General features: G+C 41.8%; 1 protein-coding gene and 1 pseudogene across 1 annotated transcript; both read right to left on the bottom strand.

The window, feature by feature from the left end:
* Nucleotides 1–352: 352 nt before the first annotated feature.
* Nucleotides 353–3,407, bottom strand: LOC115168616 (dolichol-phosphate mannosyltransferase subunit 1). Its single transcript, XM_029724067.1, has 9 exons — nt 3,236–3,407; nt 2,648–2,747; nt 2,522–2,555; nt 2,329–2,405; nt 2,052–2,077; nt 1,844–1,939; nt 1,609–1,677; nt 1,139–1,253; nt 353–1,037 (listed from the first exon to the last, which is right to left on the bottom strand). The coding sequence occupies exons 1-9, from the start codon at nt 3,364–3,366 to the stop codon at nt 933–935; spliced, it is 753 nt and encodes a 250-aa protein (XP_029579927.1). The 5' UTR covers nt 3,367–3,407; the 3' UTR covers nt 353–932.
* Nucleotides 3,408–7,018: 3,611 nt separating this feature from the next.
* Nucleotides 7,019–15,645, bottom strand: part of LOC115168765 (uncharacterized) — a 44,284-nt pseudogene continuing 35,657 nt past the window's right edge.

Here is a 15,645-nt window from a genome sequence, read left to right as displayed (position 1 = left end):
GGCAGCAAAGGCAAGGCCATGGTTGACTTCTCCCCATTGCACCATGTTCTGGGCATTACATTCCAAACTAATATCGTCCTCTCAATATTGAAACATGCAGGAGCCTAATCATCCTGCTATATTGTGTTTGATCTGCATTTTACATCTTTTGTGAGAACTTCAGATCACTGGGTAAAGAAAGAAAATACTTTCACACTCACCGTTGTTAGTGTAGGAAGCCAGATTAACACAGTGCAGGTTAAACAATGCAGCCAATTAGCACACTAACAATGTGTATTGTGTTTGTTGCTGCCTATGCACATTTGACAGTTTACATAGATTCCAATAAAGGAAAGAGCCATGCAGCAACCAATTCAAAATAATAGGAAATAAGGTAAACTATTTATTACCATTGATTTTTTTTTTATTACAACAATCACAGGTCTCTCAGTTTAGGGTGAATACAAATTATTGAAAAATGTGAAAATAAGTTCATCCATTTATAAGTATACATAAGGATCTTGTGACTGTATTCACCTGGAATTATGCTTCAAAACCTGTCTGTTTAGAGCACAGGAGGTTGGTGGCACCTTAACCAGGGAGGACGGGCTCGTGGTAATCTCTGGAGCGTAATAGGTGGAATGGTATTAAATACATCAAAACACATGGTTTGGATGCCATTCCATTTGCTCCGTTCCAGGCATTATTATAAGCCATCCTCCCCTCAGCAGCCTCCACTGGTTTGGAGATACATCTAGACTAGAGGGAGGGGAGATTAATTATTCTAATTAATTACCATCTGTGCTTTTCTTGTCAATAATCAACGATTCATAAAAAAGGGCATAGTCTGTCATTTTGATGTTGGCTAATTACTGCACTAAACGCCCTGACTAAATGACAAAGAAACCATCATATAAGCAGTGCTGCTGAGTTCAAACCTAGAGCATCATAAATCATGTTGTCGCAAAGAGAGTAAGCAGTCCTTTCAGGAACGATACTATTTCATTTCCTCCCAGTTTTGACTCCCCATAAACACGATCCACAAACGAAATTGGAACCTGTTTGGAAGACGGAAAAAAATATAGTTTAACCTATTGACATGACAAGCGTTCAAAATGGTACAACAACACAAAACACACAAAGGGTTGAAAGGCCTCACCTCTCCAATAGTGTAGTTCCCCTGTCTAGCACGGACAATCATCTCCATCTGAAAGACATAGCCTTTGGACACACACCGCTCCACCAGACTCTCCAGTACTTCCTTCTTGTAGAGCCTGATGTCATCATGCATTAGAACAAACACAGCATGAGATAACACCCACTACGTTGCTGACGAATGAAAACCTCTCATCTCCAAAACAGAAACTTTTCAGGAAATTGAAAAAAAACTGCCATATTTTCCCATTAACAAACATAGAATTACGAAACTTTAGAAGCTATTTTGAATACATTTTATTGGTCCTGTTTAGAGTACTGCTTTCAATACATGTAAAACATTTTTTATTGACATAAATGGAGTTACAAGGTTTTCATCCGACAATAGTTTACAGATAGAGGCTGATGTACCGGTATGCAGGTGTGATAACTGTACCTGCTGTTCTTCAAACTTATTTACATTTTGCCACTTACCTGAAGCTGCCAGTCAGGTCTGATGCCCCAGGTCTCAGCAGCACCTGTGTGACATAGTTAGCTCCCCGACTGTAAGAGAGATAGGGAGGGAAGGACAGAAAGATATGAGGAAAATTGAATATTTAATTAAACTCTCATTAGAGTTTGGTGGTTGCTTTGTGTGCTAGCACAAGCAGGAGAAATGACAGCCAACAGTCTTAATGTAACAGAAGTGAGCGTGTGCCACTGCAGTTACCTGATGAGCTTCCTGCGCAGGTCCCAACCGTATACGCCACCGTCTCCTCTGTACCGGGTGCCTGACACCAGATCATACCCGCCTTCTCTCTGTTTCCTTGGAGACAAACACATTCACATCAGCTATTTGGCAACTGACGATCATATGGTAGAGATGCAGCGGGCTAGTGAATGTGTGCATTTCGGATAAATTCAAATAGATTACTTACTCTATGAATTCTGGAATAAATTTAGGCTGCAAACAAAGAGAAACAGGATGTATTTTAGCATGCATGATTTCAAAAGACATTCTGTCTATGAAGCATTCGTATACAAATAGGCCTATTCCATCAAGCAAGTTTTATAACACCACAAGTTACCCCCTGAATAGTAAAATGAACTAAATATAGTATTGGATTAAAACATGTACAGGGTCCGTAGCCACTATCCCACCATGTTTGTCTGCTATTGTATCGTCCCCGCCAGATATACAGGAGATCCACTCACATGATGGGAGAGGTCTGCGTCCATTATGAAAACATAGTTCCCTGTAGCATGTTTAATGCCATGGATGTAGGCAGTACCTGAATGAAGAATCAGATGACATTAGCAGGTGTGTGTGTAGTGTGTCTGAGATATTGTGCTAAAATACCGATGCAACACTGGTGTTCACTTTGATGAATGAGTATGTGACACTTGCCTAACCCTAGTTTCTTTGCTCTTGGTCGAAGGAGCTGGAGAAAAAAAAACCCCAGAAAGAATGTGTTATGTCAGCAGGTATGTGAATGTGAAATTACAACTACTAATATCTATTCCAATCACTTACTATCTTGTCCTCTCCGTATATCTTCTGCAGTTGTTCTGCCACCTCAAGTGTCCCATCCGGACTTCCATCATCAATTACAATAATCTCATAGTTATAGCCACTGTAAATGACAAGCAAACAGATGTTTCCACTCAGCACACAACAAATATAATGCTAATCTGACAACTGTTCAAATTGAGTTACTTAATTTACAATAATTACTCTTTTTAAAAGGCACAACATGTAAAATGTGATTGCAGTTCTTGATGTCTATGGCGTACAATGTTGCATGTTTAAATAATTGACTGGAACACCCACAACTTCATTTTGTTGTTATGAAGAGGTAAGGCATTTGTAATAAGCTCATTAAGGTATTTATAAGTCATGTTCTAAAGAAAAATAAAGGAAAAAAATCTGGGTTTATTTCATAAAATTATATTACAAATGACCGGCTGAAAATCTCAGCAGCAGATTGTTAAAGTAAGCCATTGGCTGTCCCCTAGCAAATCTGATTTTTAGTGACAGCTCATCGCCGATTCTGGGCTACAGATCTTGTAATTCACTCTGGGCTACAGCTAGTGTAGCTAATGACTTGAAACGACTACTAACCTTTCACCGAAGTATTTCACCAGTAGCCACACAATAAGAGGTAGATTCTCACGTTCATTGTAAGTTGGCAACAACACCGAATATTTATCACCATTTCCCCGGCTCTGATGTGAACCTTTTCGGCTTGCCATGTTGGAATGTTGATCCGGATGTGGGTGCTCTCAGAAATATCCACCCCTGCAACAAATTCTTAAAAGAATGGTTCCTTAGCAATTTAGCTACAACTAGGTGGCGCTCTTGCAACAAAGAATACGTCTCTTGATTGGAGATATTGGATAATACTGATCATACTCAACTGCCAATGTTATTCCCCAGTAACAGTAGCCTATTTAATAGTATTGTCTTGCAATAACTGCATAATATAATCATTATCTCATTGAAGTAAAAACTTGCCCACTGTTTGGGGATTAGGAAAGTTAGAACCAGTGCACTTTTATAGACATGGTTGTTTTAGTCTTCATTGTCATCCTGCTGTAGAAACATTAAGACTATATCTGTGAAAGCCAGTCTCATGGTCAAATGCTGCGCATGCATACACAAACAGTGCATGAAAACAAAAAAACATGGATCGTAATTAATAGACATACAAACATTTTCAGTGTGAAGTTGGGAACATACTTCAGTTAACTACTACAAATACTGTCTAACAAAATATCCACTAGCTTCCATTAAAATGTTGGCTTATACAAAATGTTAGAACGTTTGCTAACACACTTGGTTGACTTATTCAAATACTTACAAATGTACATTTAATAATTTTTTATGTAAGAGGAAACACTTGAAACATTTGTGTTTCATGAGAAGAGGAAGAGGTGAAGAGCAGGTCAACTTCCTTTTCCCCTTTATAGAGGAGCATGTGTCTCTGAGTCACCAAATACGCTCTATTGTGGTGCTTCGTCAGCCCCAGTCTGTCCATCAGGTTCAATGGCATAAGTGCTCTTTGGCACTTTAAATTGTTTTACTTAAAATGAAGGCGATGATAGGAGATGGATTTTCTTGTGACATTGGGGTCCATCTTTCAAGTGTGCTCAAGGCTGATATATAGAAAATATGGGTCCGCTGTAAAATTAGATGCAGATGAAAGCATGAACAGATGAGACCATAGCACCTGGTAGCCTAGTGGTTAGAGCATTGGGCCAGTAACTGAAAGATTGCTGGATCAAATCCCTGAGCTGACAAGGTAAAAATCTGTCTTCCTGCCCCTGAGCAAGGCAGTTAACCCACTATTCACCAGGCACTGAAGATGTGGATGCTAATAATTAAGGAATTAGAGTTGAAGGCATTCAGTTGTACAGGTATCTAGGTATCCCCTTTACCCATACACAGTTTATAAATAGTAAAATCAATTGGATGTTGAAATGTTATGATCATAGCTTGTCACATGGTACCGGATATGGCTGTTATACCTGCTTGTGGTTGAGCACCTCTATGACAGCCACTGCTGGGGACCGAGCTCTCCTGTCTGTCCGACAGCTCCTGCGATGCCTGGAGGTCCCGTCTGTCCGACAGCTCCTGCAATGCCTGGAGGTCCCGTCTGTCCGACAGCTCCTGCGATGCCTTTGCTTTTTGAGGTCAGTTCGGTTTTGGTTCGATTATTAAAAAATAAATCACTGTTTTCGATTTGGTTTGGATATTTTTTTTTTTTACATTAAGCGCACTATGCATTATGTGGGTTGAATGCTGTAACACAGAATAAAACAATTCATAAAAATTCCATGATGGTAGTGACTTCCCATTACTGCTTATCACTTACTAACCATTACTTTAATAAAATATTTGTTTTATTCAATGACTTTCATTCCAAGTCATAATCTCATCTCTATAGAGCTGCTGCCTATGCTGTCTGACAAAAATCACTATTTTAGTATTTCTTCAAAGTAAATAAGGCATACTTTTATGACTGCTGAATACCAACTATCAATCACTAAGATCATATATTTTCAGGTAGAGATACCTCCCACAGTAACTGCTTTCTATCCCTTTTGCATGTTCTCTCTTCTCTCCGTCAACAAGGTCTCTGTGTCTGCTCCACACAGACTGGACAAGCTGGCGCTCAATGGATCATGGTCATTGTACACTGAACAAAAATATAAATGCAACATGTAAAGTTGGTCCTATGTTTCATGACCTGAAATAAAAAAAAAATCCCAGAAATTGTCCTTATGCACAAAAAGCTTATTTCTCTCAAATTTTGTGCACAAATTTGTTTACTTCCCCGTTATTGAGCATTTCTCCTTTGCCAAGAGATTCCATCCACCTGACTGGCGTGGCATATCAAGAAGCTGATTAAACAGCATGATCATTACACAGGTGCACCTTGTGCTGGGGACAATAAAAGCCCACTCTAAAATGTGCAGTTTTGTCACACAGCACAATGCCACAGGTGTCTAAAGGTCTGAGGGAGCATACACTTGGCATGCTGGCTGCAGGAATGTCCACCAGAGCTGTTGTCAGAGAATTAAATGTTAATTTATCTACCATAAGCTGCCTCCAACGTAATTTTAAAGAATTTGCCAGTACGTCCAACCGGCCTCACAACAGCAGACCACGTGTAACCACGCCAGCCCAGGACCTCCACATCTGGCTTCTTCACCTGCGGGATCATCTGAGACCAGCCACCCAGACAGCTGAAACTGAGGAGTATTTACTGTCTGAAATAAAGCCTTTTCGTAGGGGAAACTCATTCTGACTGGCTGGGCCTGGCTCCCCAGTGGGTGGGCCTGGCTCCCCAGTGGGTGGGCCTGTCCTCCTATACCTCCCAGGCCCACCCATGGCTGTGCCCCTGCCCATTCATGTGAAATCCATAAAATAAGGCCCTAATAAATGTATTTCAATTGACTGATTTCCTTTTATGAACTGTAACTCAGTAAAATCGTAGAAATTGTTGCATGTTGCGTTTATATATTTCTGTTCAGTATACATAACTATGGGAAAGCTTATGCTGTGAATGTATGATGATGCGTACTGTGCACCAGTTGCTCACAGGCCTGTGTGACTAGCTGGAAGATCATTGCCATGGACTGAGACTCTCCCTAAAACACAGAGCATGTCTGTCAATCAATGGGTCAACAAGAGAGCTCTGGCCATCTGAAAGTCAGGCGTTACAGGGACTTGTAAGATACAACTCAAACTTCCCTTCTCTCCTCTCGCACCCTTATTCTCAGAAAGACCCTGTCAATCAAAAGGCAAACTACGATCAACCACTAGATGACGAGGTAGCATTGTGAACACCAAACTTCTGTGGTGGGCTGATTGTCGTTGCTCTGTTTATCCCTCAGTACTTTAACCCCCCACCAACAGCCCCTATGTTTCCTGGAAACACAGATGGATGTACGGTATGTATGGATGGATGAGGGGGGGAGGAATAGAGAGAGAGATAACCAGAGATCATTCATTTTTACTCTAGGTCCAGTCATCCCTGGTCTGCCCATGTTCCCCTCAACTCCCCTGGTGTCCTGAAAAACACCAGGAAAAGATAAAGGTCAGGGGTCAGAGCCATTTCAGACTGATCCAAATACATTAGAGGAGTTACACAAACACAATACATGGTCTGCTGAACACTAGCCACTGTCAGTGACGGTACAGTTAGTTATATACAGTCAGTGACGGTACAGTTAGTTATATACAGTCAGTGACGGTACAGTTAGTTATATACATATCGAGTCTTTTTCTCTCTCTGACCTTGTGGACGATGTCGTAGAACAGCCTTTGGACCTGTGGCAGGTCGAAGGTCAGCTCCTGAACCTCCCCTCTGCAATCCAGACTAGTACAGCAGCATCTTGCTCACAGCTGTAGTGGGACACAGAGACAAGAGAGTGACAAGAGGGTGGCAGGAGGAAACAAAGCGGTTAAATAATCATTTGTTTTTTGGGCGGAAGTGATCCACTGTGATGAGTCAACACGCCACAAGCACAATAACGTACACTATCACAATAAAAACAAGCACAACGTACACTATCACAATAAAAACTACCACAACAACGAACACTATCACAATAAAAACTACCACTAGCACAACAACAAACACTATCACAATAAAAACTACCACTCAAAATGGCTGAACCCAACACCATCCCTCTCCTCAGACTCGAGGTCCAGTGCCACGCCCATCTGGGTGTAATGGCTGTCGAAGAGATGAGACCAAGGCGCAGCGGGTACCTGAATACTCATACTTTAATATTATTATTATTTAAAGTGAGTAACGGGAAAAAAACAAGAAACAGAACGACAGCTAACAGATTTGCAGGCTTAACAAACAGCAGTGCAAATACAAACAGAAACAATTACCCACAAAAACCAAAGGAAAAACATGCTCCTTATGTGTGACTCCCAATCAACAACAACGAACTACAGCTGTGCCTGATTGGGAGCCACACACGGCCCAAAACAAAGAAATACAAAAAACCTAGAAAAAGAACATAGAACGCCCACCCAATGTAACACCCTGGCCAAACCAAAATAAAGAACAAAAAACCCCTCTCTATGGCCAGGGCGTTACACTGGGCTGGAAGTTGTTGTCAGTGAGCTGCCAGAGAGCTAGGGGCTTCCTGCAGCAGACAGAACACTATACTGATGGTGTGCTCTGGGGAGAGGTCTGCTGGGTGGATGAACCTGTGGACAGGAGGGACAATATAGGACCGCTAAGTAAGAGGATGTGTGTGTGTGTGTCTGTGTGTGTATGTGTGTGTGTGTGTGTGTTTGTGTGTGTGTGTGTGTTTGTGTGTGTGTGTGTGTGTGTTTGCGTGTGTGTGTGTGTGTGTTTGTGTGTGTGTGTGTGTGTTTGCGTGTGTATGTGTGTGTGTATGTGTGTGTGTGTGTGTTTGTGTGTGTGTGTGTTTGCGTGTGTGTGTGTGTGTGTGTGTGTGTGTGTGTGTGTGTGTGTGTGTGTGTGTGTGTGTTTTTGCCTGTGTGTGAATGTCTCAACCTTTGCTCTGGGCCAGTTGGACGTCTCTGTACACAGTATAGGTGGGTAGAGTATTGAAGATAAAAAGGCTTGGCTGCAAGACCCTCCATAGATGAATGAGCCCTCTGGGTCAGACCAAAGGCCTCCATCATATCAAAGCCTGGTGCAGAAACACACACCCACACACACACACACACACACACACACACACACACACATCATATATGACAGAAGCTCTTTCCAAACATATTTTCCTTACCTTTCACAATAGTGTTTCTGATGGTCACCTCAGGACACACTGTAACAGGAGAGGGCCTCTATCCACTGAGGATATATCAAGAGGATTTTACCCCAGTGACCTGTGGGGTGGAGAATGGAAACTGCAACTCCCTCTACAGTGTCGAGGCAGAAGTGCACACTGATGAGATACACAGTCTCAGGCTCCAGGTCAGAGAAAGAGTGACTGCTGCTTGATGCATCCACTATCTCCTGCTTGTCTGGGCTCCCAAACACAGTACAGACACAGAGGAAAACACACACACACACAGACACACACACACACACACAGACAGACAGACAGACAGACAGACAGACAGACAGACAGACAGACAGACAGACAGACAGACAGACAGACAGACAGACAGACAGACAGACAGACAGACAGACAGACAGACAGACAGACAGACAGACAGACAGACAGACAGACAGACAGTTTAAGTATACTAGTGCATGTGTGATCTGACATCCCAGGTGATAGTGAATGACTATTACTGTGAATGATTATTACAGTGTAAGACAGCCTCACTGGTCTTGTCCTGTGCCGAGGCGCTCCCTCCCTCTCGGTTATGGTAGTCTGCAGTGACCAGGATGCTGTAGCGTGTGTCAGGTAGCAGAGTCTGCAGTGACCAGGATGCTGTAGCGTGTGTCAGGTAGCAGAGTCTGCAGTGACCAGGATGCTGTAGCGTGTGTCAGGTAGCAGAGTCTGCAGTGACCAGGATGCTGTAGCGTGTGTCAGGTAGCAGAGTCTGCAGTACCGTCCGTCTCTCACTGCCTGGAACTGACCCCAGCAGAGGTCATAACCACTGTAACAACCTGACCCATTCTCGTATGTGTGTGTGTGTGTGTGTGTGTGTGTGTGTGTGTGTGTGTGTGTGTGTGTGTGTCACTTACAGTACTCTAGTTAACTGTATTACAATGTACATAATATTACATAATAACTAGCGGGAAGATTGTATATGAGTGTCATGACGTTGGCCTGTGGGTAAGGTTTGTGACCCCCCCCATAAATACCTTTCTCCCTTCCCCTCTCTCTCTGACCCTACTGAAGGACTTGAATAGCCTGTGTTAAATATAGAGAGTCTGGGAACATCAAACAAATAGGGAAAGGAACCATCTTTTGTTAATAAAACCAGTTGGAAATATGCTTGATAACGTAATGAGTATGTATGTCAGTTCATTGTTATCTGAGACATTATGATTGATGGCAGGACGACATAAACTGTACCGGAGAAAGTATACACCCTCTAGTTATCAGAGTCACATGGAATTGTTATGCAATTGAAATGTTTGATATTGAAATTGTTTGTTAGGAGATTAAATGTAATTTTAGCTTCCAAATGAGAGAATTGGGTTTTCATAGGGAAAGTGCCCTGCCGATCAGTGGCCAACCCTGTGAAGAGACATGGGGTTATAAACGATGAAACCCCTCCTTTCCCCTCTCCACTATATAAGTCTTTGACGAAAAGACATTCCGGGTTCCAGTACGAGAGGTCTGCAGCCTCGACGTTTTAAGGACAGACATGTTAACTAAACCATATCAAGAACAGAACTAAGCCAACCTCGGCGTGAGCTATGGTATGAACTGGTATGAACTTTGAGCTTATTCACTACAGAAGTGATACTTCCTAGCCGTTGAGTTAGCCGCTGCTAACGTGGGCTAGGAAAGGACGGACGACGGATCCAGTCTAACAGCCAGACGAAGATACCACCACCATTGACATTCTTCTACTACACAACAGGAAGATCTGTTGGCCAACCACGGCCAGCATCTACGACCAATCTACCGAAGCGCAGCTCAGAGTAAATATTTATTGCATTTTCCTTTTCCAAATGGGCGGTAATTTAGAATGCATACGATAATGTATTTACGATAGCATAGCTGCTGTTTCTGTGTTCCTAAATCTTCCCGCTCTTTCATTCAAGCCCAACCCCCTTTTCCTTTGTGTAACCAGCCATGATACAGGCTCAGTCCACCAGGACGTTTTCTGTATGACATCATATGTATTCTGTGTATTTGTAATTCTGTGTGATTAGTTAGGTATTTAGTAAATAAATAATTAAACCCAATTTTGTATTGCTGATTCAACTTGTTAGCCAGGGTTCGTGAAGATAACCAAGAATTTATAACTTTCATGATGAGATTGAAAATAAGATAAGATTGACTGCTATCGATGTAAAATATTACTAAGTATTTTAAGAGTTTATTCAGAAGATAACAGCTCTATAAACGTTCTTCTGTGGTGCCCCGACTTTCTAGTTAATTACATTTACATGATTAGCTTAATCAGGTAATATTAATTACAGAGAAATAATTTTATAAGTTAGCATGTCATATCACTTAATCCGGCATAGCCAAAGACACGACATGAGGTAGTGTGTCTGTGAGGAGAGCCCAGCTAGCAGCACACTGGAGACCCATTCACAACCACCTGAACACGGTTCAGCTCACAGCCAAACCAGCTAATACATGTTTAAACAACTGTGTTTTTTCCCCGGACTACATTCCTAAAGCTCCATAACTACAATAACATTTGTGCAAATGACAATGTGCTCTTTCCCTCAGCACTGTCCAATACCACTCTGTACTGCAGGACGGGTCGGGCAGGTCCAGTCCAGCTCAGCAGCACCTCCCTGGGGCCCAGCTCAGAGAACTCCAGGTCTGTGGGGCCGGGGTAGGAACGCACAGGGTCCTCTGTTGGCCTCTGATTTCCTGATCAGAAATCAGGGAATGAGTGAGAGCTCAGCTTGGTGTAGTTTCTTACTCTCTGTAGGTAGCCTAGGGTGTTTCTTGTGCTTTCTGTTGTAAAATGAAGTGACGTACAGCCTGTCAGGTTGTATGGGTTAAGTGTGTAAATGAATATAGGTCTAATGAAGAACCAAACTCACTTTTAGTGATGCTGTGCTCCTCTTATCTTCCCACAAAGTAGGTGCACCAGTCAGTCCACCAGCTTGCTGAGCAGAGGGAAGTCATTCACATAGACGTTGAGCTCCAGAGGCTCAACTCTGCCTCGTCTGCGTCCTTCACACCTGAGAAACAGGCAGGGACAGGCCTCTCTACATACGGCAAGACATTTATGTTCAGACACACACAAATGACTGACAAACACATCCAAACATAAACAACATGTAAAAAACAAACAAACAAAGAGGATCTCTAGATCATTTAGAACCAAATGATGATCAGTGTAATATATTACGTATTGCATCACTAAAAAATTACAACTTTTACATTACCCTGTAGTTTACCAATAACATGGTCTGACAGGGATGTGGACCCTGTAGTTTACCAATAACATGGTCTGACAGGGATGTGGACATACTAGGTATTCATATCACAAAATTAATAAATTATCTCACTAAAATACATTTTACAGGTTTTCCCAATTGTTTACACACTAAATCTGGCCCATGAGGCACAATGACCCAAATCTGTAACCCATTTAACAGAACCAGACACCAAATCTGCAATACTACTAGCACAGATTAAAATTCTACAACAAACATTTGACAAAACATAAAACACAATTCTCTATCTTTGGCACAACTTTCACAACTAAAATCTCTTGTGTTCAAATGAAAAGCAACACTGTTCAACAAGCTAAGATCAATTACCAAATGATCACTTTCACTCTTTACATGTTCAAACACTAATCGTGTACATGTTCACTTTGCAATCAAACCTTTGGTATGGATAAAAAGGCTATGGGTGAGTACTCCTGTGTTTGGAGAACAACGGAAGCAAACTTGGCAGAGAGAGATGGAGGTGGAGGTAGAGATAGGGGTAGATATGGAGGTGGAGATAGAGATAGGGGTAGAAGTGGAAGCAGAAGTGAAAGTGGAGGTGGAGGTAGAACAAGAACAAAGAGAGTAATCTCCAATGAAATGTGGGTAACTGTGGTGGACCATGTGATCAACCATGGTTTGACCTTGAGAGAGGCTGGGCAGACCATGTGGTCAACTATGGTTTGACCTTGAGAGAGGCTGGGCAGACCATGTGGTCAACTATGGTTTGACCTTGAGAGAGGCTGGGCAGACCATGTGGTCAACCATGGTTTGACCTTGAGAGAGTCTGGGCAGAGAGTGCAGCCCAATCTGAGCCGCTTCACCGTAACATCCATCATCCGGACGTTCCAAAATGAGAAGAGGTTTGTACTGCAGACATTGGACCTCTCTAGTACTTTTACTACTTGACAGTTGTACAACATAAAGCACAGTAAAAACTGTAGATTCCAATACATACTGGAAGGGGAAACAAAGTCAATGGTTCATGTATTACTGTATGGAGGAAACTGGGAGCTATACTACTCTGTAACATGTTTATCTTGTATACTGTATTACTGTAGTGTTTACTGTACTGTATGGAGGAAACTGGGAGCTATACTACTCTGTAACATGTTTATCTTGTATACTGTATTACTGTAGTGTTTACTGTACTGTATGGAGGAAACTGGGAGCTATACTACTCTGTAACATGTTTATCTTGTATACTGTATTACTGTAGTGTTTACTGTACTGTACGGAGGAAACTGGGAGCTATACTACTCTGTAACATGTTTATCTTGTATACTGTATTACTGTAGTGTTTACTGTACTGTACGGAGGAAACTGGGAGCTATACTACTCTGTAACATGTTTATCTTGTATACTGTATTACTGTAGTGTGTACTGTACTGTATGCTATTTAGTTGTTATAGAACTGAAAGATGACCACGACGTACATGGTGGTAGAACACGTGTATTTACAGACAAACAGGAGGCTGTAATCCTGCCATCTTCCATAACATCAGAGTGAGCTTATCAACCATAGCCTCCATCCTTCAGAAACACCATCTCTGGATGATGCAAATCTAGTCATATATGAAAGGAATTCCCAAAGAGTGAAGGATAAACAGTAGGAATATGTGCAAGTAAGTAATGTACTAGTATTACACTCTTAAAACATTAGACTTATTGATGTTGTCAGTGAACTTTACTATACAGCAATTATAGTATTTACTGTCATTTCAGAGAATCATGGAGTTGGATGCAAGTCCCGTCCCCCAGGAACTCATTCATAGATGAGGCTGGATTCCATTTAGCGAAGACGAGGAGGAAAGGAAGGAACATCATTGTTCATTGTCATTGGTCAATCATCATTGAGGTACCTGGCCAGCGCGGGGGAAATGTCACCACATGCCCAGCTATGAGCCACAATGGGGTCCTCCACCGCCATGCCACCCTTGGACCATACAACACTGCCCATCTCCTTCATTTCCTGAACACCATACATGAAAATCTTTTTCAGCCAGAGCAGAGAGGGCCAGGTGATCCTGAGCAGCAAATGTATGTTCAAATTTGGGACAACGTGATTTTCCATCTGGCTGCTCAGGTCCGCAACAGCTTCCATGACCATTCCAGGTTTACAATTCTCTATCTCCTACCATATTCCCCATTTCTCAACCCCATTGATGAGTTGCTTTCAGCACGGCGGTGGAAGGTGTATGTTCACAAACCCCATGAATGTATGGCCCTTCTCCCGACAATGGAGGTCTGTGGTGTCATTCCAGCAGAGTCCTGACAGGGGTGGGTGAGTCATGCCAGAAGATATTTCCCTGCTGTCTGGCCAAGGAGAATATCACCTGTGATGTTGATGAAAAACTGTTGCTGGACCAAAACAACAGACATGATTTTGTTTTCGCAATGGAGTATTTGTTTCTTGACTTATAATTTTGATTGATGCATTTGGGTTCCTTTCTTGTTTGAGTCACACACAAACAATTTACAGTATAACAACAAAATATTAGTCTTTACACTGAAATAAGTTCAAATAGTAGTGTTTTGAATATGGCACAGTGTTATATCTCGGTTGTCACTAAGTTAAATTCATTTGCTGTGTTTGTGTGCAGTGGTGTAAAGCACTTATGTAAAAATACTTTAAGTACTACTTAAGTATTTTTTTTGGGGGGGGGGGTATCTGTACTTTATTTTACTGTTAACATTTGAGTACACGTTACATTTTGAATGCTTAGCAGGACAGGGAAATGGTCTAATTCAGACTTATCAAGAGAACATCCCTGGTCATCCCTACTGCCTCTTATCTGGAGGACTCACTAAACAGAGAACATCCCTGGTCATCTCTACTGCCTCTTATCTGGAGGACTCACTAAACAGAGAACATCCCTGGTCATCCCTACTGCCTCTTACCTGGAGGACTCACTAAACAGAGAACATCCCTGGTCATCCCTACTGCCTCTTATCTGGAGGACTCACTAAACAGAGAACATCCCTGGTCATCCCTACTGCCTCTTATCTGGAGGACTCACTAAACAGAGAACATCCCTGGTCATCTCTACTGCCTCTTATCTGGAGGACTCACTAAACAGAGAACATCCCTGGTCATCTCTACTGCCTCTTATCTGGAGGACTCACTAAACAGAGAACATCCCTGGTCATCTCTACTGCCTCTTATCTGGAGGACTCACTAAACAGAGAACATCCCTGGTCATCCCTACTGCCTCTTATCTGGAGGACTCACTAAACACATGGTTTGTTTGTAAATTATGTCTGAGTGTTGGAGCGTGCCCCTGGCAAAAAAACAAACTAGAAAATGTGGCAGTCTGCTTTGCCTAATATAAGGAATGTGAAAGGATTTATACTTGTACTTTAGATACTTAAGTATATTTAAAACCAAACACTTTTAGACTTTTACTCAAGTAGTATTTTACTGGGCGACTTTCACTGGAGTCATTTTCTAATAAGGTATCTTTGCTTTTACTCAAGTATGGCAATTGGGTACTTTTTCCACCACTGTGTGTGTGTCTCATTTGTATGTAGAGTTTAATGTTGAGCAGTGAGTACAGGATCTTGATTGCTGTGTTTCATTTTGAAAGATGTCTGTGGGGTTTGGTGGAAATTGGCTAACTGTTTCGTGTTTAGAGTACCTGAGATGTAGTTTCAGTAATCGTGTGTTAACAATTGGGGAAAAATGTAATACAAACGTAGCAAAAATCAATGAGATCTTGCTACCATGGATAGGAAAATACCTGTCTATTTGTGGAAGAAAAAAAAAAGAAAAAAAACCAACTCTTTAGTCATATCCCAGTTTACCTGTTTGCTTATGGCCCTGCCTACACCTAACATCTTGTATTGAAATTATATTAACAAACAATATTCAATTTTATTTGGAATGGCAAGCCAGACAAAATTATATTGGCCTATTTATATAATGAATATGAATTCAAAGGGCAGA

Source organism: Salmo trutta, chromosome 30, assembly GCF_901001165.1.
Source record: "Salmo trutta chromosome 30, fSalTru1.1, whole genome shotgun sequence".
NCBI lineage: Eukaryota > Metazoa > Chordata > Actinopteri > Salmoniformes > Salmonidae > Salmo > Salmo trutta.
The sequence above is the reverse complement of the archived record's forward strand: the minus strand, read 5'-3'. Positions and strand labels throughout refer to the sequence as shown.